This window comes from Diaphorina citri, unplaced genomic scaffold (assembly GCF_000475195.1).
Source record: "Diaphorina citri unplaced genomic scaffold, Diaci psyllid genome assembly version 1.1 scaffold70, whole genome shotgun sequence".
Taxonomy (NCBI): Eukaryota; Metazoa; Arthropoda; class Insecta; order Hemiptera; family Psyllidae; genus Diaphorina; species Diaphorina citri.
The window spans coordinates 208860-233368 of record NW_007377507.1 but is presented as its reverse complement, the minus strand read 5'-3'; the positions used below and the strand labels follow the sequence as shown (position 1 = coordinate 233368).

Here is a 24509-nt window from a genome sequence, read left to right as displayed (position 1 = left end):
TCGTTACTAAAAAACTGATTCCGGATTCAATTTAATCTACGTATTTAGTCCGGGAAATTATAGATTTAGTCCGGGAGAACCCAGTGCTTACCTCGTCCTCGTTCTCGGGCAGCGTGATCGTCTTCCCAATCACGACATCGTCTCCCGACACTCTTAGTCCGGGCGCAATGATACCGTCGTCGTCCAGTTTATCGTAGATCGCGTTTCGCATTCCCTGACAGGTTTGTCGGTTCGGTTTCTCGAACTGCTCTTCCTGATCCCCGATACGCTTCGATTCCGCATCCTTGTAGGATCGGAAGAACACAGATCTGAAGATGAAAAATAATAATACATAGTTAAAAGAAAAAAAATATTGGTTGGTGGAAGAGCTCACAGGTGGAGAGATAAGGTTCAAAAGGATTTGAGAGAGAGGGGGGATATAGAAGAGAAGCAGTGAATGTAAAATTGTGGAAGGGGAGATTTAAAGGAAATGCCGACCCCCAATGAAATTGGGGAAAATAGCGAAATGAAAGAAGAAGAGGTGGAAGAGCTCACAGTGTGAGAATCCAGTCATTATAACATTTAAAAAAATGAAATCCTGACACGAAGCCGACCAGACGTATATGTTCTAACCAAACTTTCCAAAAAAAAAATGGGTAAGAGGACTATCAGTCCAAGGTATTCTAATTCTATGATTCAGAAGGTAGAATAAAATACAATATACCTTATTTATACTCATAAAATGTACTGAAAAGTAAATTTACCAACCCCGTCTAAATAAGGTCTTGTATATTTGATAGGTAATAAGTTGACCTGAAAACTAACAACGAACGTTCCGTAACGAAAGAAGAAATAATTGGACCTCATAGGCTATTCAAAAGTTCTTACTTACCGGAAGTATCCTCTCTCGACAGCAGAAGCATTGAGGATAACGGAGTCCTCCTGGTTATATCCGGTATAGCACAGGATAGCTACAATACTGTTAATCCCAGCCGGTAGCTCTCGGAACCGCAGATACTCCATAGATCTAACACAGAGAAGAACAAAAACCAAATTTTAAATAACCAAATTAATTAATACACTCTTCTTCTTTTTCTTCGCCTTTTCCCATGTTCAAATGGGGTCGGCGTTTGTCGTCGGCCTCCCAATCAGATTTGAGTGATCGCTTTGAGGCCAACTGGTTTTGGCTAAACAATTTTTTTCGAGTGGATGCCCTTCGCACTCAACCTTTGCTAAGTCTTTAGCAAGGGAAATTTCGAAAATGTACTGAAAAGTAAATTTACCAACCCCGTCTAAATAAGGTCTTGTATATTTGATAGGTAATAAGTTGACCTGAAAACTAACAAAGAACGTTCGGTAACGAAAGAAAAAATAATTGGACCTCATAGGCTATTCAAAAGTTCTTACTTACCGGAAGTATCCTCTCTCGACAGCAGAAGCATTGAGGATAACGGAGTCCTCCTGGTTATATCCGGTATAGCACAGGATAGCTACAATACTGTTAATCCCAGCCGGTAGCTCTCGGAACCGCAGATACTCCATAGATCTAACACAGAGAACAAAAACCAAATTTCAAATAACCAAATTAATTAATACACTCTTCTTCTTTTTCTTCGCCTTTTCCCATGTTCAAATGGGGTCGGCGTTTGTCGTCGGCCTCTCAATCAGATTTGAGTGATCGCTTTGAGGCCAACTGGTTTTGGCTAAACAATTTTTTTCGAGTCGCACTCAACCTTTGCTAAGTCTTTAGCAAGGGAAATTTCAGGCTGGTATTACTCCCTGTTTAAAGTCCTCCAGCCAGACTAAGCTGGTCTACTCCCTGTTTAAGGTCCCCCAGCCAGACTAAGCTGGTCTACTCCCTGTTTAAGGTCCCCCAGCCAGACTAAGCTGGTCTACTCCCTGTTTAAGGTCCCCCAGCCAGACTAAGCTGGTCTACTCCCTGTTTAACGTCCCCCAGCTAGACAAGGATGCTTATATTGTGTAGGAACTGAAAAAGACATATATTTTAAAGTGAATTAGATATTTAAATACGATAAACACAATTATTACCTGGTGGTGACGAGGGGTTTGTGAGGGTAGTACAGGACATGGGCCAGAGTGTCCATACGTACGTGAAAGTTGGTGATGTACACGCCCATAGCTTGCTTACCCATAGCACTCTGAAATGGGAGAGAGGAAAGAATTAAGTAAGTTCAGTTGAGCAACTTCCGTGGTGATCCTTGAATGGATGATCATTTGGTCATCCACCTTCAATTGATATTACTGTATATTACTAATGTATAGCGGAGCTATACTAGAAATGAGAAAGTATTGCAATCGGAGGTCGATTCCTACGTAAAAAGTTGTGAAAAATCCACATCTGAGGTCAAAACTCCGAAAAAGTAACTTTAAAAGGTCGAAAATTCAAATTTTAATTGCCATTCTAATGAAAGTTGTGACGTCAGATTTCACGTCAAAATGCGCGGAAACGCTTGCGCACAAACAAACAAAGCAGGAGTCATGAATTATGATGTCATCGCCTACGGGAGCGTATGCCGTGACGTCAAACTTCACAATTTACCGGTATTTTTTAGATCGATTTATCTCGGTATCTAGATGTCGTAGAGGAAAAAGAAAGATTCCGTTGGTCCTCATTTTTCCTGCTCTATGTCTTTGAAACATCACCCAAGTAAGCGCAACTGATCTATTTTCAAAATTGGGAAATGGTTTGAAAAATCTATTTTGTTTTTTAAGGGGTTTGATAGAGGAAACTGTAAAAACGAAGTATCATTCCGAAATCAAAGAGAGAAGGAAGTCAGGATAGGAGAAAGCCAGCCGTTCCGAGAACGGCTCCGTTCAGGATAAAATCCGTCCCGGGCGGGAATCGCACCAGCGGCCTAGCGCTTACAAGGCAGACGCGCTACACATCGTGCTAACTAGGCTGTCTGGAGAAAGAAAATAGTGGAAAATGCTGTGATACCCACAAAATTGTGAAGCTCTTTGCTTTACCACGAAGAATTCAACAACACAGACCATATGAGTCTAATGTAGTAGTTGTTTCATTGCTACGAAATAAAAAACGGTCCAAACATAATTCTATTATTTAGTCCGGGAAATTACCTACAGATTTATTTCAGTCTGGGGGACATGGCTATCATTGTGGTCTCCTCTTCCAGCGTGTCGATGTACTCGACTACACCCGACTGTACTAGTACTTGCCACCTGAGGAGAGAAAAAGGGAATTTTAACCGTGTTAAAGGTGATTGAAAGACCAAAAGCAAACCCAAAGAGACCAAAAAAAAAAAGGATGCTCTACTTGGTCTCCTATTGGGATTTTAGTTTTCACTGAAAGTTTCTCAAACTAGACAGAGAGGTTCCTTATGTTGTTTGGGACATGGCTATCATTGTGGTCTCCTCTTCCAGCGTGTCGATGTACTCGACTACACCCGACTGTACTAGTACTTGCCACCTGAGGAGGGAAAAAGGGAATTTTAACCGTGTTAAAGGTGATTGAAAGACCCAAAGAGACCAAAAAAAAAAAGAATGCTCTAATGACCGCTACTTGATCTCCTATTAGGATTTTAGTTTTCACTGAAAGTTTCTCAAACTAGACAGAGAGGTTCCTTATAAAATGTAGATTAAAAGACTCCTGGGGCCGAAGGTCGAGAAATGTACAGTTCGGCCACTATTCGACCTCCTATTTACTTTAATGTGTTTTAAAAGAAGGTAGGTATATTCTATTTAACTTATTGATTGATTTTATACCGTCACTTACCCGTAGTTGTTATAATCCCTCTCCTTGAGATTATCAATGTGTCTCTTCTTCAGTAGCAGGGATCCGTTTTCAGCAATCAGTAGGGGTCACTTACCCGTAGTTGTTATAATCCCTCTCCTTGAGATTATCAATGTGTCTCTTCTTCAGTAGCAGGGATCCGTTTTCAGCAATCAGCAGGGGTCGACAAATTCGACCCGCGTCTGTGTGAATACGAATCTCGCGATCTCGAATGTCGCGAATAATCGACACTTCGGACACAATGATGTCCATCTGACGACGGAGCTTGCGTAGGGTGCCCATCAGCTGTTCGGGGTCCCGATGAATACCCACCTGGAGAAGAGAAACAAATTGAGGGAAAATAAATAAATTTCTAAGTAAACTAATAAGGAAAAACAAATTTGCTGACCTAGCTTGGTTGATCAGTAGGGGTCGACAAATTCGACCCGCGTCCGTGTGAATTCGAATCTCGCGATCTCTGATGTCGCGAATAATCGACACTTCGGACACGATGATGTCCATCTGACGACGGAGTTTGCGTAGGGTTCCCATCAGCTGTTCGGGGTCCCGATGAATACCCACCTGGAGGAGAGAAACAAATTGAAGGAAAATAAATAAATTTCGAAGCAAACTAATAAGCAAAAACAAACTTGCTAGCCTAGCTTAGTTGGTAGCGCGTCTGCCTTGTAAGCGCTAGGCCGCGGGTTCGATTCCTGCCCGGGGGCGAATTTTATCCTCAACGGATAATGTTTTGAATTTTGAAGAATCTGACTGCCAAAGCATATTCCATGGTGTTTACCCACAGAAACCCATGTACTAGCCAAAGCATATTCCATGGTGTTTACCCACAGAAACGCATGTACTAAAACATCTCCCTTAAGTAACATGAAAAACAAACGCTTTAATGCTAGAAATTTTTTTCATAAAAAAAGCAAAATTTCACTCAGAGGCCATCTTTCGGATAACCATTGAAAATACATAAGTGGCCCGTGGCGGCAGTTGTGGTGGCACCATTACACCCAAAGAGGAAAAAATTACCTCTGTACTGCCTCTTCGCGCACAGAGGAACATAAAAAAATACGACTTAACGACAAATCCACTCACCCAACATCCATTGACAAAAATCTTCGTCGCATCGGCAATAGCGCTGGGAGCGATTTCCTCCAGATTCTCCATGGACCACTCCTCCAGAAACTCCAGAATGGGGGACGGCTGCGATCCGACACTAATGTAGGCCATGAGGGCCAGATTCTTCACGAGGCCGACGGCCGCGCCTTCCGGGGTTTCGGCCGGGCAGATCATCCCCCAGAGGGTGTTGTGCAGCTGGCGAGGCTTGGCGAGTTTACCGTCACGACCAATGGGGGAGTTGACACGACGGAGATGGGACAGGGACGAGGCGAACGTGAGACGATTCAACACCTGCCGGGGGGTGTGAGGGAACCAGAATAAAAGGGGTATTAAAAAACAAAAGAAAAAGAAGAAAAAGAAACTAGAGAATCTGGGTTTGATTGGTTCATTATCTGGATTCTTTGAATTCCGTTTCATTAATCTTACAAAGAGATATTTTCTAATTCTCTCTTTGAAATTCCTATATTCTACCAATGTGAACCAAACGAATCCAGTCACCGAGTGCATCCCTTGGATTCGGATTTTCGAAACTTTTTTTTTTTTTAATCTGGTTTTTCGATTTTATTTAGACTTTCAAGGTGTTACTTAGATGTTACATCAAAAGAAATCTAATAGGTAATTCACTGGAAGACCGCTATTCTGAGTTTAGAGGGAAGTAGTTTGCCTCTTAATATCCGTAATAACTGTACCATAAAATTCTGTACCAAATACATAAGACCTTGTTTCGACTGCGGGAGTAAAGGGACTTTTCAGTCTCATTTCGGCAGTATAAACAGGGTAGGTCTATTCTATTCTATTCTAAGTAAATGGTGTCCACTCATGGTGTTCGCTCTTCCACTCAACTCACCTGGGACACCCTTTAAATCCGTCAGTGGAAAGGGTGTTTCTAATATCCACCGGCAGATTATTCCAAAGGCGTGCTGCTCGAATATGAAAGGAATTCGACTATTCTATTCTAAGCAAATGGTGTCCACTCATTGTGTTCGCACTTCCACCCAACTGACCTGGGACACGCCCGCTCTGGCTTGATGGGCCTTCTTCTGATCCCCCCAGTTGCCTGTGGCCAGAGAATATCTCAGACCGTCTGTAATGATCTTCGTCTTGATAGCCAACTCCAGGTTGAAGTCCTTACCACGATCGATGAACTTCTGAGCGTACATACGCACTTCCTGCGGAACACATGAAATAAAACAAAAGAAATAAATAAATATAATTACTTACCTATATTTTTTCCAGAAAAAAAAGCAGATCAGGCTAATCAGAGGTCGAATTTTTCATTATATTTACCCAATCAAGAGCAGCAAACCTGGGTATCCCTGTGTTAAAACGCCTTATCCGAAGAAAAGCAGGAAAAAAGAAAAAAAAATTACTTCTTTCTTTGGAATCCGTATCTTCTACCACTGTGAACCAAACGACAACTCTGAAGAGATTTCTTCTTGCTCCTCGTCATCGTATTGTTCTGAAAGAAAAGAAAGGATCAATGTTAGAACTATTGTTCTGAAATAAGATTAGTTTGGAGCAATTAGAGCCTATTGAGTGCTAGTGGATGTGGAACCAAACTTTGGTAGATTAGATACTGTTCAACCTGTGATAAAAGATCAGCTAACAATACAAGTTGAGCCTTTGGGCCTGTACATGAATGCTTCTAAAATATCTTGCTTTGTGACAAAACCTGATGTAGATTAGATACTGTTCAACCTGTGATAAAAGATCAGCAATACAAGTTGAGCCTTTGGGCCTGTACATGAATGCTTCTAAAATATCTTGCTTTGTGACAAAACCTGATACTTTGGTAGATTAGATACTGTTCAACCTGTGATAAAAGATCAGCTAACAATACAAGTTGAGCCTTTGGGCCTGTACATGAATGCTTCTCAGATATATCTTGCTTTGTGACAAAACCTGATGGAATAATACCTGCAGCACCAACTTGGCAAAATAGCTTACAATTCAGAATGCTTATGGCTAATGATACAACCACTAAACTCTGTGTGTTTGATGGTTGTTCTGGGTACATCTGAGGTAGTTTTTCTGAGGGCAAACTGGGGTAGTTTTTCTTGATGAAAACTGGGCTAGTTTTCCTTGAGGACAATAGATTAGATACTGTTCAACCTGTGATAAAAGATCAGCAATACAAGTTGAGCCTTTGGGCCTGTACATGAATGCTTCTAAAATATCTTTCTTTGTGACAAAACCTGATGGAATAATACCTGTAGCACCAACTCGGCAAAATAGCTTACAATTCAGAATGCTTATGGCTAATGATACAACCACTAAACTCTGTGTGTTTGGTGGTTGTTCTGGGTACATCTGAGGTAGTTTTTCTGGGGGCAAACTGGGGTAGTTTTTCTTGATGAAAACTGGGCTAGTTTTCCTTGAGGACAGTTACCGTAGTGATCTCGGTCATCCAACTCTCTACGTCCTAAGGAGGCCAACAGTAACCGATGAACCATGTATCTGGAGAAACAGAAATAATTATTTGTAATCTCCTTGTAATGTTGTTGTATTAGCATCATACATCAACCTCCTCTGCCGTCCTCAGGTCAATCTCCTTGTAATCGCTAGGTCGCGGGTTCGATTCCGGCCCGGGGTGTGAGGCAACAATAGACGTTAATGGTACCACACCAGTCCGACCACCAGGTCCGACATTTATTTAAAAATGTCAGGTCCGGTAGTCAGCCATCACCATTCGGCGAAAGCTAAAGCCGCTACAACAACAACATAGAATACACCAGTCTAAGGAATTTTAATTGTGTTAAGCATATATAGTTACTTGTCACAAATGTCGTTTCCCGCTAAATATACTACGCTACATTTTGTGATTTGACTTGGACTCGAACCACCAACCTCCAGAACCAAAGTCCACCGTGCTAACCACTGCACCACTGAGGTACTTATTTTCTCATTTTTTTATGGCTTTCTTTCAAGTGGCAGGGTTCTCCTGGAGGAGCTCTTCCACCCAACCACTTATACTTATATTGTGTAGCAACTGAAAAAGATATATTTTAAAGTGAATTAAATAAGATAAACACAATTATTACCTGGTGGTGACGAGGGGTTTGTGAGGGTAGTACAGGACATGGGCCAGAGTGTCCATACGTACGTGAAAGTTGGTGATGTACACGCCCATAGCTTGCTTACCCATAGCACTCTGAAATGGGAGAGAGAAAAGAGTCAAGTTCAGTTGAGCAACTTCCGTGATCCTTGAATGGATGATCATTTGGTCATCCATCTTCAATTGATATTACTGTATATTACTAATGTATAGCGGAGCTATACTAGAAATGAGAAAGTATTGCAATCGGTCCCAATTTTCAAAATTGGGAAACGGTTTGAAAAATCTATTTTGTTTTTTAAGGGGTTTGATAGAGGAAACTGTAACAACGCAGTATCATTTTTTAGACCAAAGCGGTGGAGATGTTCAGCCAAACAGTCATGCCCAGTGAGCAGTCGAAAATGAGCAACAGCGGCCTTTCTCGGTAGAGGTTCCTTATAAAATGTAGATTAAAAGTCTCCTGGGGCCGAAGGTCGAGAAATGTACAGTTCGGCCGCTACAATCAAAGAGAGAAGGAAGACAGGATAGGAGAAAGCCAGCCGTTCCGAGAACGAACATTATCCGTTCAGGATAAAAATCCGTCCCGGGCGGGAATCGCACCAGCGGCCTAGCGCTTACAAGGCAGACGCGCTACACATCGTGCTAACAAGGCTGTCTGGAGAAAAAAAATAGTGGAAAATGCTGTGATACCCACAAAATTGGTGAAGCTCTTTGGTTTAATGTAGGGTAGAATGGCGATAATACGCTGACCTATGGCTGATTTCTTCAGACTTTGACCACCTGGGAAATGAGAAAATAATGCGAATGAGAAAATTCCTGTGAATTCCCATTGTGGTTAAGAACAGGACTAGGCTAGGCTATGGAAAGAGAGGGGAAAAAATACTATTTCGTTTACCTATTTATTTTTTCCAATTTCATAGCTTATCCCTGTTTATAACCACCTCTGGGACCTATGGTACTTCATCTTACCATAGGGGTTTTTCATGTAGATGTAGGTACCATTTTAATATTAATCATACTCCTAAAGGAGCCTGACCCAAACTGATTCTGTTTTAAGCAGAGTGTTTTCTTTGGACAAGAGCTTGTTCAAGAGTTTTTCTTTATTTTTCATTATAATCAGTTAATAAATGTTTTACTTACTAAGGCACTCAGAGTAAGAAAAAAAAAAACAGTTAAGTATTTTATTGTAGAAATAAAATTACCTACAGTTTCATCAAGTGAAGACATTGTTCTTTTTCCTATATTAATATTTTGCTACTTGACAGATTGACTCTCCTAGAGAAGTAAGTTATTGAATGGAAAAGCTCCTTCAGGAAAATTTAAAAGAAAGCTAGAAAAAAAAGGAACCAATTAGTCCAGGGTAAGTTGAGAAAAAAACAATTCTATTATGGTTGGTGGTCTTAAAAACCCACCAGTTTGGTTCAATTTGTACCTTTACCTACCTACTTGACTGCATTGATAATAGAGTATTAGGTTCTTACCTATACTTAGTAACTACCTACATTTTGACAACATAGGTACGTGGTATTTGAACTATTTGAGATATGCATACCTAGGTACATTCATGTGTATTTAATCATATTTTTCTTTGGTTTTTCAGGTTCTAATAAAACTTAGCCACATAGCTACTTGTTCCTAACCAGAATCATTGTCAAATTTGCTATCCACCTGTTAAGCCCTACAATAAAACAAAGATTTTATTCATGGCAGAAGAGAAGATAATTTTAGTCACTGGTGGCACAGGATTAGTGGGGAAAGCCATAGAGAAAATAGTCAAAGAAGAAGAAAAACGGGACGATGAGACATGGATCTTTGTCAGCTCCAAAGAAGCTGATTTGAGGTAGGTGATTTGAGCCCAAGTTGTGATGAGATTTAGCAAGGTCTGTCAATTGGGGAACAACATTTGTGGCAGACATCTGTGTTTAGTACAGTTAAAATTCCTCTTAGAAATAGAGATAATGGACCTGATAATAATTTGTATAGGTACTGCTTTAATAGGACTAGAATCCCTTTTTAACAGGAGTAGGCTACTACCCACTATTATTGTAAAATTCTCAAACAATGTTGAGCACAAAATCCCATACTTTGTGGCTTGTAACAAATCCACACCCCCTGTTTATTAGTCAAGGGTTTTGACCTCCACAGAACCAAGAGGAATAAACAAGAAACAACTACCCTTCATAATTATTTCCTCTACTGTGTTCCAGTAATCTAGAGTCAACCCAACAGTTGTTCAGTAAATACAAGCCTACCCATGTCATACATTTGGCTGCTATGGTTGGAGGCTTGTTTCACAACATGTCACACAATCTGGACTTCTTCCGAGTGAATATGAAAATCAATGACAATGTCTTGGACACAAGTTACAAACAAGGTGTGAAGAAAGTTGTGTCCTGCCTGTCAACGTGTATATTTCCAGATAAGACAACTTATCCTATTGATGAAACTATGGTAAGAAATGGAATTGGAATAAAATTGGACACACAAGTTCATGGATGCATGACCTTATCTAAAATATGTATGTTCTTAATGTAACTACTTCTGCAAATCCATCAGAGGGGAGGGGGGAAATCCTCTTAAAAATAATCTGTAATTTCCTTGTCAACTTGGCATATTCCCACCCCTTGATCTTTGATGGTTAAGAAGATGCCATCTTGAATTAAAAATGGTTTAGTACCTATAGACACTACCATGCCACCTAGTGCTTAAATTAATTCCCATCTTTTCCTTTAAAAGAAGGGAAATGGGATTCAGAAGAGGGAAAATTGTATCGGTTTTCAAAAGAAAAATACAATGCCACCTGCCTTTTCACATAGTGATCAAGATACTCACCTGGTACACAGGAGGGCATGGGTTTGATCCCAGCCGAGGGATGGAATTTTATCCTCATTCATATAAGAATTTGACCACATAATAATAGGGGTAGGTGGTAAAGAACGCCTCAGGTGTTAACCTTGTCTAGGGTTTACTTTCCACTCAAGAGTCTATTATTAGTTTATTAGTAATAATTATTTAATAATTTTTGTTTCAGGTTCACAATGGACCCCCACACCCATCCAACTTTGGCTACTCCCACGCCAAACGTATGTTAGACGTCCTAAATAAAGCCTACTACCAGCAACATGGAGTTACGTATACGAGTGTTATTCCTTGCAATGTGTTTGGACCTCACGACAATTACAATTTAGAAAGCAGCCATGTGATTCCTGGACTTATACGAAAACTTTATGATACAATTGAAAAAGGTAAAGATCAGTCTGTGTTTGAGTCGCGGGCTCGATTCCCGCCTGGGGCTAACTCGTTTGGCCTGGACAAATTAGGTTTGTTCTGGGAACATTTTTCTTTCCTACTTACTAAAATGCTAAAAAGTAATCTAAAAAGCAAAAGGTTGAGCTTCTGCTTTAAAAGCGCTAGGTCGCGGGTTCGATTCCCGCCTGAGATGAACTTTATCCTAAACAGATAAGGTTCGTTCTGGGAACGGCTGGCTTTTTCCTATCCTGTCCTCCTTCTCTCTTTGCTTTCAGAACGATAAAACGTTAGCAGTTACAACAGCGCAGCGCTACTAAGAGATTACAATTATGTAGGTACTCGTACAAATGAGGGGCATTGATTTCTTTCCCGTTTATCCAGATTCCCACGATCAACCCTTTTGAAAATAATAAATTAAAGAGGGACAGCGCAGCGCTACTAAGAGATTACAATTATGTAGGTACTCGTACAAATGAGGGGCATTGATTTCTTTCCCGTTTATCCAGATTCCCTCGATCAACCCTTTTGAAAATAATAAATTAAAGAGGGTTAAACCTACCTTGTAGTTTCGTAGCCCTGGATAAACCTCTTGCACACATTTTCCATGGATCCAAAATATGAAAGATAGTATTCCGCGAATCCCATTGGGCTTGTGGGGAGCTGAAATCCGAGATAATAGTAGCGGCCATGTTTGCACAGATGAAGAACCAGATAGGTGACTAACGTGGTCAGGAAAAACACCCAGAGAAACAACATTGGACTGGAAATTCCGAAATAGATGGACAGGGTACTTTTTTTTTTGTTTTGTTTTATTTTTATCAAATTTCCATTTATTAATATTTCAACAGAACATAAAACTTCATAAAAAGTCAGCTCCCATGGCGCAGTGATAGGTGACTAACGTGGTCAGGAAAAACACCCAGAGAAACAACATTGGACTGGAAATTCCGAAATAGATGGACAGGGTACTTTTTTTTGGTTTTATTTTTATCAAGTTTCCATTTATTAATATTTCAACAGATCATAAAAATGCATAAAACTCTTGAGAGAGAGAGAGAGAGAGAGAGAGAGAGAGAGAGAGAGAGAGAGAGAGAGAGAGAAAATAGGTAGTTAGGTACTATGATGGGTACCTACGAGAGGGAACTCTATCAAACTTCTAAATTAAAAAGTTATTTTTTATTTGTTTATTTATTTATTTATTTTTATTATTATTATTTTTTAACAGATTTAATTCCTTTTTCCCTCTTTCCATTCTGTTTCACAGGAGGTGATGAGTTCAAAGTGCTTGGTACAGGGAAACCTCTACGTCAGTTTATCTACTCCTTGGATCTTGCTAGATTATTTATCTGGGTACTCCGCGAGTATGACTCGGTAGAACCTATTATCCTATCTGGTGAGTCGGTTGTTCAACAAGGCAGTTCTTTGTTTGAACCCTTTTTCCTTTTTGGGGGGGGGGGTTTTTAAAAAGGGGGTTTTTTTTTTTTTTTTTTTTTTTTTTTTTTTTTTTATCATTTCTGTACCACGCCTATTTATGTATTTAGGACTATTGCACTGTCTCTAGTTCACTTTGTTTGTACTAGAAATTTTCCAGTGATTATTTTTTTTAAGGACTTAAAGGGCTTCAGAACAGGAGATTAAATTTCTCAAGGGTATGGAATTCTAGGTTAAGTTTGTCCTTGGTATCTTCCCCCCAATGAATTTAAAGAGACCATTACCTAAAAATAATTTTAAAAATTAAAGAAAAAACAAATAAACAAACAAAAACAAAATGGACTTATGTCTCGTTTGATTTTATTTGTTTCCAGTGGACGAGAAGGATGAGGTAACAATAGCAGAGGTAGCCGAAGCAATAGCAAACGCTTTCCAATTCAAAGGTAAGTGGGTTCGATACCAAACCTTTTTTTTTTACTTGATACTTTTCCCAATTGAGTGGGAAAAGACAAAGTAAAAGAAGAAGAAGATTCTTGTAATGATGTAATGCCTTCACTGGTCGCTACTTGATTAAAATTGCTACTTACTCATTTGTTCTCACGAAACTGAGTGCACCCGGTATTTCTTATAATCTGACGTTACAACTTTTTAAACTTTTTCAAAAGAACGGCATCAAGTTACTTTTTTGAAGTTTTGACCTCAGCTTAGGATTATTCACATCTTTTTACGTAGAAATTGACCTTTTATTCACAATTTTTACCCAAATGGAATAATTCTATTCCCCGGCCCGGGGCGTATTTTAATCCGAAACAGATAAGGTATGTTCTCGGAACAGCTGACTTTCTCCTAAACCCACTATTGACAAAAATATTGTTTTGACATCAGATATTTTAACAGGTTACTTTCTGATGCTCTCGTGTTGACTCAACGTCTAAAGGAAAAGTATTTTTCTTCCAATTCGATGTAAGACTGGAAAATTTCCGACAAACCAATAAATTTCACTTATAATAAGACATGAAAATTTCGAGGGAATTTTAATTTAAATTCCTCAACATTACAGATTGAAAATTCACCCCAATTTTCTCTCCTTTGAAAAGTTAATCATAATATTATTGGAAAGGTTCGATTTAGTCCCGGAAAATTTCCCTCTTGGACTAAAAAGAAGAAGAGGAACCAAAAGAGACAAGGGAAATTTTCATCGCCGCGGGATATTTCATCACTTACCCCAAGAAGTACGCCTTTTTCGTCTCGCAAAAGTCGGACACTCCCACATGTGGCAACATTTCCTTCTGCAGAATTTCCCTCGCGTATTTGATACGTCTCTCCTTAGTAACCCCGGGTCTGGCACCGCGAGCCCCGATGAAATTCAGAGCCACATTCTGTTCCTGAATTACGAACGCTTCGTCCAGTGATGGTTTTACCTAAAAAAAAAAAAAAATACAGATTATAAATAATAATTATAATGATGAGGGTTTCACCTGGAACACAGAGGTTATAATGACAGTGTGAACCACAAATACATGGGTTTAATTCCCGCCCAGAGCGGGGTTCATCCCAAACAGATTAGGATTATTCTCGGAAAGGAATAAAAGAGAAAAAAAACAAGCTCCGCCAGGAATCGAAAACGGGACCTCCAGTTCCCGAGGTAATTCGATGACGTCACATCAACCCTCCCAAGCAAAGCTCCCTCGAGGGCAACGCGAGTGTAAAGTGTTTGTGCGTTTGATTTACATGCGTTTTTGATTTACTGACGTCACAACTCTTTGAACTTTTTCATTGAAATGGAAAAAAAAATTAAATTTTCGACCTTATAAAGTTACTTTTCCCCAGTTTCGACCTCAGATTTGGATTTTTCACAAATTTATTCATAATAATTACCCAAATGAAACAGTTCTAATCAATTCCATCTTATTCTACTCACCATTTCCATCATCTCAGGATCGTCAAAATCATAGATGATGTGTTCGAGGATGTCCCATTCAGCCACAAAGCCCAGCACTCGGAACTATTCTGATTCCATGCTAATTCTATTCTATTTTAATTCTATTCTACTTGAAATTTTGAATTCTATTCTACTCACCATTTCCATCATCTCAGGATCATCAAAATCATAGATAATGTGTTCGAGGATGTCTCGGTCAGCCACAAAGCCCAGGGCTCGGAATACAATCATAATGGGGATCTCCTGTTTAATGTAGGGTAGAATGGCGATAATACGCTGACCTATGGCTGATTTCTTCAGACTTTGACCACCTGGGAAATGAGAAAATAATGCCAATGAGAAAATTCCTGTGAATTCCCATTGTGGTTAAGAACAGGACTAGGCTAGGCTATGAAAAGAGAGGAAAAAAATACTATTTCGTTTACCTATTTATTTTTTATTTTTATTTTTTTTTTCCAATTTCTTAGCTTATCCCTGTTTATAACCACGACACCGAAGCGAATACAATAGTCCGTCCACTATACCTTTTATTATTAGTAATAATAAAGGAAGGACGGACTAAAAAGGAATTTTACCTCTAGCCATCATATTAACCCATAGTGTGGAGGTGGGTCGGGACGAGTGCTCTAAACAACTTCGAATCTCTGTCTTGTACGCGTACTTGCTATCTTTCATGCTGAACACATACACTGTGTTGGTTGCCATCTTCTCCTGAGCTATGAGTACCTGGAAATGAATAGGAATGGGTTAATGCGAAACAAATAGAGGAATGGGTTAATGCGAAATAAATATAGGAAAGGGTTGAATGGAAATAAATACGAATGGGTTAATCTCAGTTGGACTTTGACCAGATATAAATGGAAGGCTGAAACACCACGCACAATATACCCTTGAGCATTCTTTAAGCATAAAACATAAGATAAAAAATGTTGGCAAGAATTTTAATAATAATAATAATAAAAAAAAAAAGAAAGTTTACCATGATGAAATATAAGATAAAAAATATTGGCAAGAATTTTAATAATAATAATAATAAAAAAAAAAAGAAAGTTTACCATGATGAAATGATAGTAATTTGGGTGGTTGGGTGGAAGAGCTCACTAAGTCATTAAAACCTAATACATATGTAATAATAAAAAATACAGAAAGTAAGGTACCTTTCACAGAAAGGCAGTACAAAGTCTAAGGAAAGTAATTTCTCATACAAAAAGCGTCATTTTCTTCAATGAAATATCCTATCTTTCATGCTGAACACATACACTGTGTTGGTTGCCATCTTCTCCTGAGCTATGAGTACCTGGAAATGAATAGGAATGGGTTAATCCCAGTTGGACTTTGACCAGATATAAATGGAAGGCTGAAACACCACGCACAATATACCCTTGGGCATTCTTTAAGCATAAAACATGAGATAAAAAATGTTGGCAAGAATTTTAATAATAATAATAAAAAAGAAAGTTTACCATGATGAAATGATAGTAATTTGGGTGGAAGAGCTCACTAAGTCATTAAAACTTAATACATATGTAATAATAAAAAATACAGAAAGTAAGGTACCTTTCACAGAAAGGCAGTACAAAGTCCAAGGAAAGTAATTTCTCATACAAAAAGCATCATTTTCTTCAATGAAATATTGGGTTACCTTTTCAGATCCATTGATAATGAAATAGCCACCGGGATCTAGTGGACATTCATTCAACTCAGTCAAATCACGATCTGTGAGTCCGTTCAGTAGACAGTAAGTTGACCTCAACATAATAGGGATCTTGCCTAGAAAAACAAGATGGTTTTTATTTAGGTTTTGTCATTCTGACATCAAAGAAACGAGGACAGCATGGGAAAAAGCTAACAAGTCCAAGAACTAACGGTTTAGCATAAAGTTCACCCTAGGCAAAAATTAAACCTGTGACCTAGCAGCACTTACACTTACAAGGCAGGCATCCTACCAATAGGGATCTTGCCTAGAAAAACAAGATGGTTTTTATTTAGGTTTTGTCATTCTGACATCAAAGAAACAATGACAGCATGGGAGAAAGCTAACAAGTCCAAGAACTAACGGTTTAGCATAAAGTTCACCCTAGGCAAAAATTAAACCTGTGACCTAGCAGAACTTACACTTACAAGGGAGGCATCCTACTTTCCAAGCTAACTACATCTTTTCATTAAATTCAAATGAAATACCTATCTGAAACCTCATTGGTTGCCTTAGCCTAGGCACTGAACATTTATAAATAACCACATGCACTCAGATAAGTAAGTACATACAAGTACAAAGGCTTCTGATCTCACCTATGAAAGACTTCTGATGTTGTGTCGTGACAGGCTCCTCTCCTTGCCGGACAACAGTTTTGGTAATGTCCACATAGAGAGGAGCACAACTCAGTCAAATCACGATCTGTGAGTCCGTTCAGTAGACAGTAAGTTGACCTCAACATAATAGGGATCTTGCCTAGAAAAACAAGACAGTTTTTATTTAGGTTTTGTCATTCTGACATCAAAGAAACAACGACAGCATGGGAGAAAGCTAACAAGTCCAAGAACTAATGGTTTAGCATAAAATTCACCGTAGGCAAAAATTAAATTTGTGACCTAGCAGCACTTACACTTACAAGGCAGGCATCCTACTTTCCAAGCTAACTACATCTTTTCATTAAATTCAAATGAAATACCTATCTGAAACCTCATTGGTTGCCTTAGCCTAGGCACTGAACATTTATAAATAACCACATGCACTCAGATAAGTACATACAAGTACAAAGGCTTCTGATCTCACCTATGAAAGACTTCTGATGTTGTGTCGTGACAGGCTCCTCTCCTTGCCGGACAACAGTTTTGGTAATGTCCACATAGAGAGGAGCGGAATATGTTAGATTCCTCAGTCGAGCTTCATTAGGCATCATCGGCGATGGTGAACCATCTTTTTCCCAATGGGTGGGTTTGGAGAGATAGATCTGCTCGAATTTGAGTAGGTATCGAGGCTGAAAAATCATGAAAATAAGGAAACAAATTGGAATGAGCTTCATTAGGCATCATCGGCGATGGTGAACCATCTTTTTCCCAATGGGTGGGTTTGGAGAGATAGATCTGCTCGAATTTGAGTAGATATCGAGGCTGAAAAATCATGAAAATAAGGAAACAAATTGGAATTCACAATTGACAAATTTGCTTCTTTTTGAAAGAAAGTTCCTGGCTGTGTATAGTTTATAATCTTGGTTTAGTATTTTAACACTTGGAAAAATATTATTGCTTACTGTTGGTACCTAACTGGTATTGTCCATATCGGACAGCCTGTTGAATCATCATTTACAGGCATTATCTGTCTCTCATATTCACATCTAAATATAGTTTCCAAGACAAAATCCTTGTTTGAGAGGAAGACCAATACCAGTTGAGTGTATAAAATTATTCTAATTGGATAAACAAAAATACTTATTGTAAAAAACATTGTTCAACTTACAGGTGTTTCAACCTCGGTGGAAGTATGCTGGGCCTCAGCTTGCAGATCAATTTGAGGGGAATCTTCCACAATTCGCTGCACAGACATCTGAATGAACTCATCAAATGAGTCCAGTTGTTGGCGCACAAGACCTTTTTCGTCAAAATATGCATTGATAACGATCCAGCAGGCCTCTTGCCACAACTCTGAAGTAAGAAATATTTATTTATATTTATTAGAGTGTTAATGTAAGAAATAATTTAAAATATTTCTTACATTAACACTCTAATAAATATAAATAAATATTTCTTACATTATTATACTATCCCGCAGATTGTTGTTCCTGGAACAAAAAAGCTTTCAATTATTTTCCCGCCAATTGCCCACGTAAAATTGATCATAACTCGAGATCGGTTTAGATTTCGGACTAAAAATGGGTTGAATGGAAGAGATTGTCCCAGGCAATAATTTCGCCCTTTGTTTGTTCGCCCTTTCTTTTTGTGTGGAAAAATGTGCCTTTGATGAAACGGATAGGGAAAGCTAAGCTTTCTTGTATTTGTGTACATTGAATTATAATCATCAGTAAATGGCGAGTGCAGTGACCACTACGCCATGGGAGCTGATTTCATTACCTGCAGGTAATGTGTATCCATCCACTACTGTCTCTCGTTCAAGAGACCTCCCTACCATTGGTGCAGCAGGATAGAGACGCAATGTTTCTTTAATGACTCGAGTGAGCACATGAAGCTCTTGTAATTGATCGTAGGTTGGAGTCAGCACAGGGTCCTCTCCAAATATATTGACGAGTTCAGCGTAGACCTGGAGAGGAGAGAAAAGAATAGATCATATGTTTTATTTAAAACTAAGAGAAATTCAAATTAGAAGAGAAAAAACTTGAAGCTAGCCTAGTTAGCCAGCTTGGAGGGTAGCGCGCACGTCTTGTCTTGAAAGGACTAGGTCGCAGGTTTGATTCCCGCCCTGGTCGAACTTTATCCTAAAGAGGTTATAGGTTTCATTCCCGGAACGACTGGCTTTCTCCTATCCTGTCCTTTCTTCGATTTTGGGACGATGAGACCTTAGCAGTTACAATTCCCACTAATAAAACTTCTAAAAAAAATCCGTCTTTAACACATAAGGTTCGTTCTCGGAACATAACTACTTCTGCAAATCCATCAGAGGGGAGGGGGGAAATCCTCTTAAAAATAATCTGTAATTTCCTTGTCAACTTGGCATATTCCCATCCCTTGATCTTTGATGGTTAAGAAGATGCCATCTTGAATTAAAAATGGTTTAAGTAGTACCTATAGACACTACCATGCCACCTAGTGCTTAAATTAATTCCCATCTTTTCCTTTAAAAGAAGGGAAATGGGATTCAGAAGAGGGAAAATTGTATCGGTTTTCAAAAGAAAAATACAATGCCACCTGCCTTTTCACATAGTGATCAAGATACTCACCTGGTACACAGGAGGGCATGGGTTTGATCCCAGCCGAGGGATGGAATTTTATCCTCATTCATATAAGAATTTGACCACATAATAATAGGGGTAGGTGGTAAAGAACGCCTCAGGTGTTAACCTTGTCTAGGGTTTACTTTCCACTCAAGAGTCTATTATTAGTTTATTAGTAATAATTATTTAATAATTTTTGTTTCAGGTTCACAATGGACCCCCACACCCATCCAACTTTGGCAGATGGAGAATACGTTGGGAAAAGAGTGAGACAGATACAAGTGGAAGGACGAAGAACTAGAGAAAAAGTGGGAACATTGTGTGAACAAAGACCTGGAAAAGAAGGGTCTATCAGAGGAAGATGTAAATAACCGAGGCAGGTGGAAGCTGCTATCTTGAGTGGAGAAAGGCTAAGAAGAAGAAAATTCTGCTCTGGTCTGACTGGGGTACAGGGAGTATACCAGCTTAGTCTGGCTGGGGGACTTTAAACAGGGAGTAGACCAACCTGAAATTTCCCTTTAAAAAAAAAAAAAAAAGATAATACTTTGCTGATTGAGAGGCTGACGAAAAACGCCAACCCCGCCTGAACACGGGAAAAGGCCAGGAAAAAGAAAGAGAAGATTCTGCTCTCAAAAAATCAAAGTCCTGGATTAAAAAAAAATGCTGAAATTGCTGAGTCAAGTCATCCCTAAATGGGATTCAGCTAAAAAGGTATACATATAAAAGAGTAGGATTACTTTCTCACCTGTAATATTTTCATCGCCCCATTCGTATAGGGATGCTCCGCAAAGTAGGTCTGCTGCACTTTCAAATCCAGCCCACACATGGTCCTCAGCACCATGCTGAAAGCCGCCAAACTGAGAAAGTGTTCCGGCTCAAACGGGCGCCCCTCAGTTGTCGCCACTTTGTCCGCCAAAATGACCGCCTCGGCGGCAAAAATGTCCACGTAGGATTTGATCGCGGTCATTTTGAAAGACGCGCCTTCGATGACCTTCTTGCGTTGTTGGTATTTTGGGATGTGGTTTTCCCGAAGGAGCCCCCCCTCCACATGTCCGGAAAGGAGTTGATGGAAATCGCTCTTGCGGAGGTGGTTCCTAAGGAGGCTCTGGAGGAGGTCTACATCGTCGACCAGAACGATTAGTTTCGGCCCAAACCACATCCGTGCCATTTTTTTGAGGGGGTCGTCTTTGTAACTGTCCCTGGAAGATGTGATGAAGATTTTCTAATTCAATTCATCACTCCTGTATCTGTATTATCCTGTTTGTCCAATTTATAAATGTCAAAAATAAAGACAGAAATAAATTTGTATTTATCAAAAAAAAAGATAAAGACTCCTCTGTGGAAGATAAAGCTTATCGATAGAGAAACTACTGTGGCGCTCACAACATAGCCAACACCTGAGAGCAGCCTAAGACGCATTTCGTTCTTATTTGAACTCATCAGTTAGACATACCTCTCAGGTTTGAACATTGGACTGAAAACGCCTAATTGGGAATCTATGAGACCTCTTCCTGAATGCAATTTTTACATGGTTTTACTTAACTTGAGATCTCTGTTTGTTTCTGCTTATCTAATTTTCCCAATTACAAAAGTGTTTCCCACTTAAGCGTGGTAGCACTCCGCCCCGCAACATAGCTGAAAACCGCCAAAAGTGGTCGAAAACCGCCAAAAATCGGCCAAAATACCGCCAACCGCAGCACCTACGGTAACCAAAATTTTTGAGTTACATTCTTGTCACTTTTGTGGATTACATACCAAATTTCAAGTCTCTAGCTCATACCGTTCCCGAGATAATAATAAATTACGCCAAAAAGCGGCCGCCAAGCGTTGCATCGACCTTAACCATAAATTTCATGTCGCATCCTTGTCACATTTGACAACTGCATACCAAATTTCAAGTATCTAGCTCTTTCTTAATCAAAAGTTTCGTGTCGCATCCTTGTCACATTTTACATCTACATACCAAATTTCAAGTCTCTTACCGTTCTCGAGATATTTTGTTTACAGACAGACACGGACCAATGGCTGAAACTTTGGATTTAGGCTCTAGGGACCTCAAAACGTGTTTTGGCACTAAAAACTGACCATCGAAAATTTGACCCGATTACATTACTTTCCTTTCTATAGGATAAGGAAAGTAACAACAATACCTACCTACTCAACAATAACTACCTACTCAACAACTTGTGGAATAGTAAGGTTCTGCTCGTGTAAATGAAAAACACGTGTTCCAGATCTTTAGGTCATAGGTCATAGGGTCATTCATAGTCCCATCCGCCTAATCTTATCTTTTCTTTTTTTCCAAAATTCTCTATTTTCATTAATCCGCGCCTTCCTTTATTAAATTACAATAGTAGTAATAAAACGTACAGGGACGGACTATTGTATTCGCTTTGGTGTCTGTCTGTCTGACCCCCATAGAAGGACTTATCCAAACCTAGTCAACCTATATATCAAATTAAAAGTCTTTCCTGATCCTGTTTTCTAAGACCTCTCGTGTTTCGTGCACGCAAATGTCACAGTAGATCTAAAAAGATCTTTTATCTTTTAAGAAAGGGAGCAAACAGACGGAAAAAAAAAAAAAAAAAAAAAAAAAAAAGATGAGTATTTCACCGCCGTTTTTATTTCGTAGCAATGAAACAACTGCTACATTAGACTCGTGTGGTTTGTGTCGTTGCATACCCATCCATCCCGTACTAAGGCTCTCATCAGATGGGCGAGAAGAGCGCTTTTTTCTTCTTCTTCTTTTTTTAAGAGGTTTGTTAGAGGGAACTATAAGTTCCTCCTTTGCAGTCAATTTCCATAATATTTCAATAATCTTTGTTAACCAATTAATATCTTTTTCTGAATTCCAGGTCGAATCACTTTCGACACGAACGCTGCCGACGGTCAGCTCAAGAAGACCGCCAGCAACCGCAAGCTCCGAGAACTGCGAGGTCCTGGGTTCGAGTTCACGCCGTTCCAACAGGCTGTACAGGAGTCTGTGGCGTGGTTCCGGGAGAACCACAGCGTGGCGAGACTGTAGGCTGTGGCAGACCAGAGGCTGTGGTCGTGATATGTTGGCTGTGGTGATAAAACAATTTTTGTTTTCGGGTCTGATCCAAAACTATTTCCAGTAACTTGATGAAGGACTCAGTAACTTTGTGAAGGTTCATATGAATTTAGATGAAATGATAACTAATACTCTTCACTTGTTATTTTTACATGTTAAATAGAAATAAAACCAACCCTCCCATCCAAATGAAGAGTATTAGTTATCATTTCATCTTGATTTCCAGTACCCTTGGAAACGAACGCTCGTTACCACGCTCTGCTACCAAAATCTACGTAACTAATTTCCAGTACCCTTGGAAACGAACGCTCGTTACCACGCTCTGCTACCAAAATCTACGTAACTAATTTCCAGTACCCTTGGAAACGAACGCTCGTTACCACGCTCTGCTACCAAAATCTACGTAACTAATTTCCAGTACCCTTGGAAACGAACGCTCGTTACCACGCTCTGCTACCAAAATCTACGTAACTAATTTCCAGTACCCTTGGAAACGAACGCTCGTTACCACGCTCTGCTACCAAAATCTACGTAACTAATTTCCAGTACCCTTGGAAACGAACGCTCGTTACCACGCTCTGCTATCAAAATCTACGTAACTAATTTCCAGTACCCTTGGAAACGAACGCTCGTTACCACGCTCTGCTACCAAAATCTACGTAACTAATTTCCAGTACCCTTGGAAACGAACGCTCGTTACCACGCTCTGCTACCAAAATCTACGTAACTAATTTCCAGTACCCTTGAAAACGAACGCTCGTTACCACGCTCTGCTATGAACCACAGCGTGGCGAGACTGTAGGCTGTGGCAGACCAGAGGCTGTGGTCGTGATATGTTGGCTGTGGTGATAAAACAATTTTTGTTGTCGGGTCTGACCCTACAGTTCTCCTCTGTCAAACCTCTAAAAAAAATATATATATAAATATCTAGCTTTTCTCCTAACCTGTCCTTTTTTCGATATCGGAACTCCGTGGTTACAGGTCCATCTATTTTATCTTGTGGTAGAGGTGGTTGTCACCTAATACCTAACTGGTTTGGAAAGTAAAATGACACCGCCAGGAATCGAACCCGGGTCTCCCGCGTGCAAGGCGAGCGCAGTGACCACTACATGGTTTGGAAAGTAACGGGCCTGCCTTGCAAGAGAACTTCAGCAAATGTATAGTCGTGTAGGTAAACCTAAACAATTAAGAAGTCAATTTAAAATTCACACGTACCCAATTACCCTAAATTCTAAATTACTGGTAGATCTATTGAGAAAAAGAAAGAACGGAGATCTTGGAAAAAAGGTCAAATTAAAATATTATCATAGGTAAAATATGAATATCATTAGTTATTAATTATAAAAAATAATTCATAATAAATAGGCCTTGCAAGAACTAGATCGCGAGTTCGAAAACTATTTACCTAGCAACAGATTGGTGAGTAGGAAAGGTCCATACTGGTTGGTTGCCATGGGTCTGACCCAAAACTATTTCCAGTAACTTGATGAAGGACTCAGTAACTTTGTGAAGGTTCATATGAATTAAGATGAAATGATAACTAATACTCTTCACCTGTTAAATTTTTACATGTTAAATAGAAATAAAACCAACCCTCCCATCCAAGTGAAGAGTATTAGTTATCATTTCATCTTGATTTCCAGTACCCTTGGAAACGAACCGCGTTACCACGCTCTGCTATCAAAATCTACGTAACTAATTTCCAGTATTCCAGTACCCTTGGAAATGAACCTCGTTACCACGCTCTGCTACCAAAATCGTCTGTTAAATAAAACCAACCCTCCCATCCAAGTGAAGAGTATTAGTTATCATTTCATCTCAATTTCCAGTAGGTACCCTTGGAAACGAACCGCGTTACCACGCTCTGCTACCAAAATATACGTAACTAATTTCCAGTACCCTTGGAAACGAACCTCGTTACCACGCTCTGCTACCAAAATCTACGTAAGTATTAGGCCAGCCACTCACTATCAGGCAGACCTGACAGGTACGGCTGATCAAGTCCGCCTGTCAGGTCTACCTGATACCTGATGAGC

At 39.5% G+C, this 24509-nt stretch overlaps 2 protein-coding genes and 1 long non-coding RNA gene across 5 annotated transcripts in view; 1 reads left to right on the top strand and 2 right to left on the bottom strand.

Annotated features, from left to right (window-relative positions):
• LOC103520516 (DNA-directed RNA polymerase II subunit RPB2) overlaps positions 1 to 18184 on the bottom strand; it is a 26777-nt gene extending 8593 nt beyond the window's left edge. The window contains 14 exon segments of the mRNA XM_017448666.2: positions 92 to 308; positions 1391 to 1525; positions 2029 to 2226; positions 3305 to 3427; positions 3828 to 4063; positions 4835 to 5149; positions 5863 to 6079; positions 7220 to 7315; positions 13818 to 14014; positions 14674 to 14846; positions 15111 to 15261; positions 16178 to 16305; positions 17309 to 17513; positions 17993 to 18184. Coding sequence (XP_017304155.1) covers positions 92 to 308; positions 1391 to 1525; positions 2029 to 2226; positions 3305 to 3427; positions 3828 to 4063; positions 4835 to 5149; positions 5863 to 6079; positions 7220 to 7315; positions 13818 to 14014; positions 14674 to 14846; positions 15111 to 15261; positions 16178 to 16305; positions 17309 to 17513; positions 17993 to 18079 — 2478 coding nt within the window. The 5' untranslated portion in view covers positions 18080 to 18184.
• Positions 9261 to 24215, top strand: LOC108253888 (GDP-L-fucose synthase). 3 transcript variants are annotated; one of them, XR_003394546.1, is made up of 9 exons: positions 9261 to 9273; positions 9514 to 9753; positions 10121 to 10364; positions 10945 to 11158; positions 12427 to 12555; positions 12968 to 13036; positions 22277 to 22469; positions 23299 to 23343; positions 23930 to 24215. XR_003394546.1 is itself a non-coding variant. In XM_017448661.2 (7 exons), exons 2-7 carry the CDS (start codon positions 9617 to 9619, stop codon positions 22444 to 22446), a joined length of 963 nt encoding a protein of 320 aa, XP_017304150.1. In that variant the 5' UTR covers positions 9261 to 9273; positions 9514 to 9616; the 3' UTR covers positions 22447 to 22871. The 3 variants fall into 3 exon arrangements, 2 of the variants coding, with proteins under 2 accessions (XP_017304150.1, XP_026687450.1); XM_017448661.2 differs by lacking the exons at positions 23299 to 23343; positions 23930 to 24215 and having other exon boundaries at positions 22277 to 22871; XM_026831649.1 differs by lacking the exons at positions 9261 to 9273; positions 23299 to 23343; positions 23930 to 24215 and adding an exon at positions 9412 to 9430 and having other exon boundaries at positions 22277 to 22871.
• LOC113472089 lies at positions 23920 to 24509 on the bottom strand. The gene is made up of 2 exons (XR_003394552.1): positions 24387 to 24509; positions 23920 to 24204 (listed from the first exon to the last, which is right to left on the bottom strand). It is a non-coding gene; the product is annotated as an uncharacterized LOC113472089 (long non-coding RNA).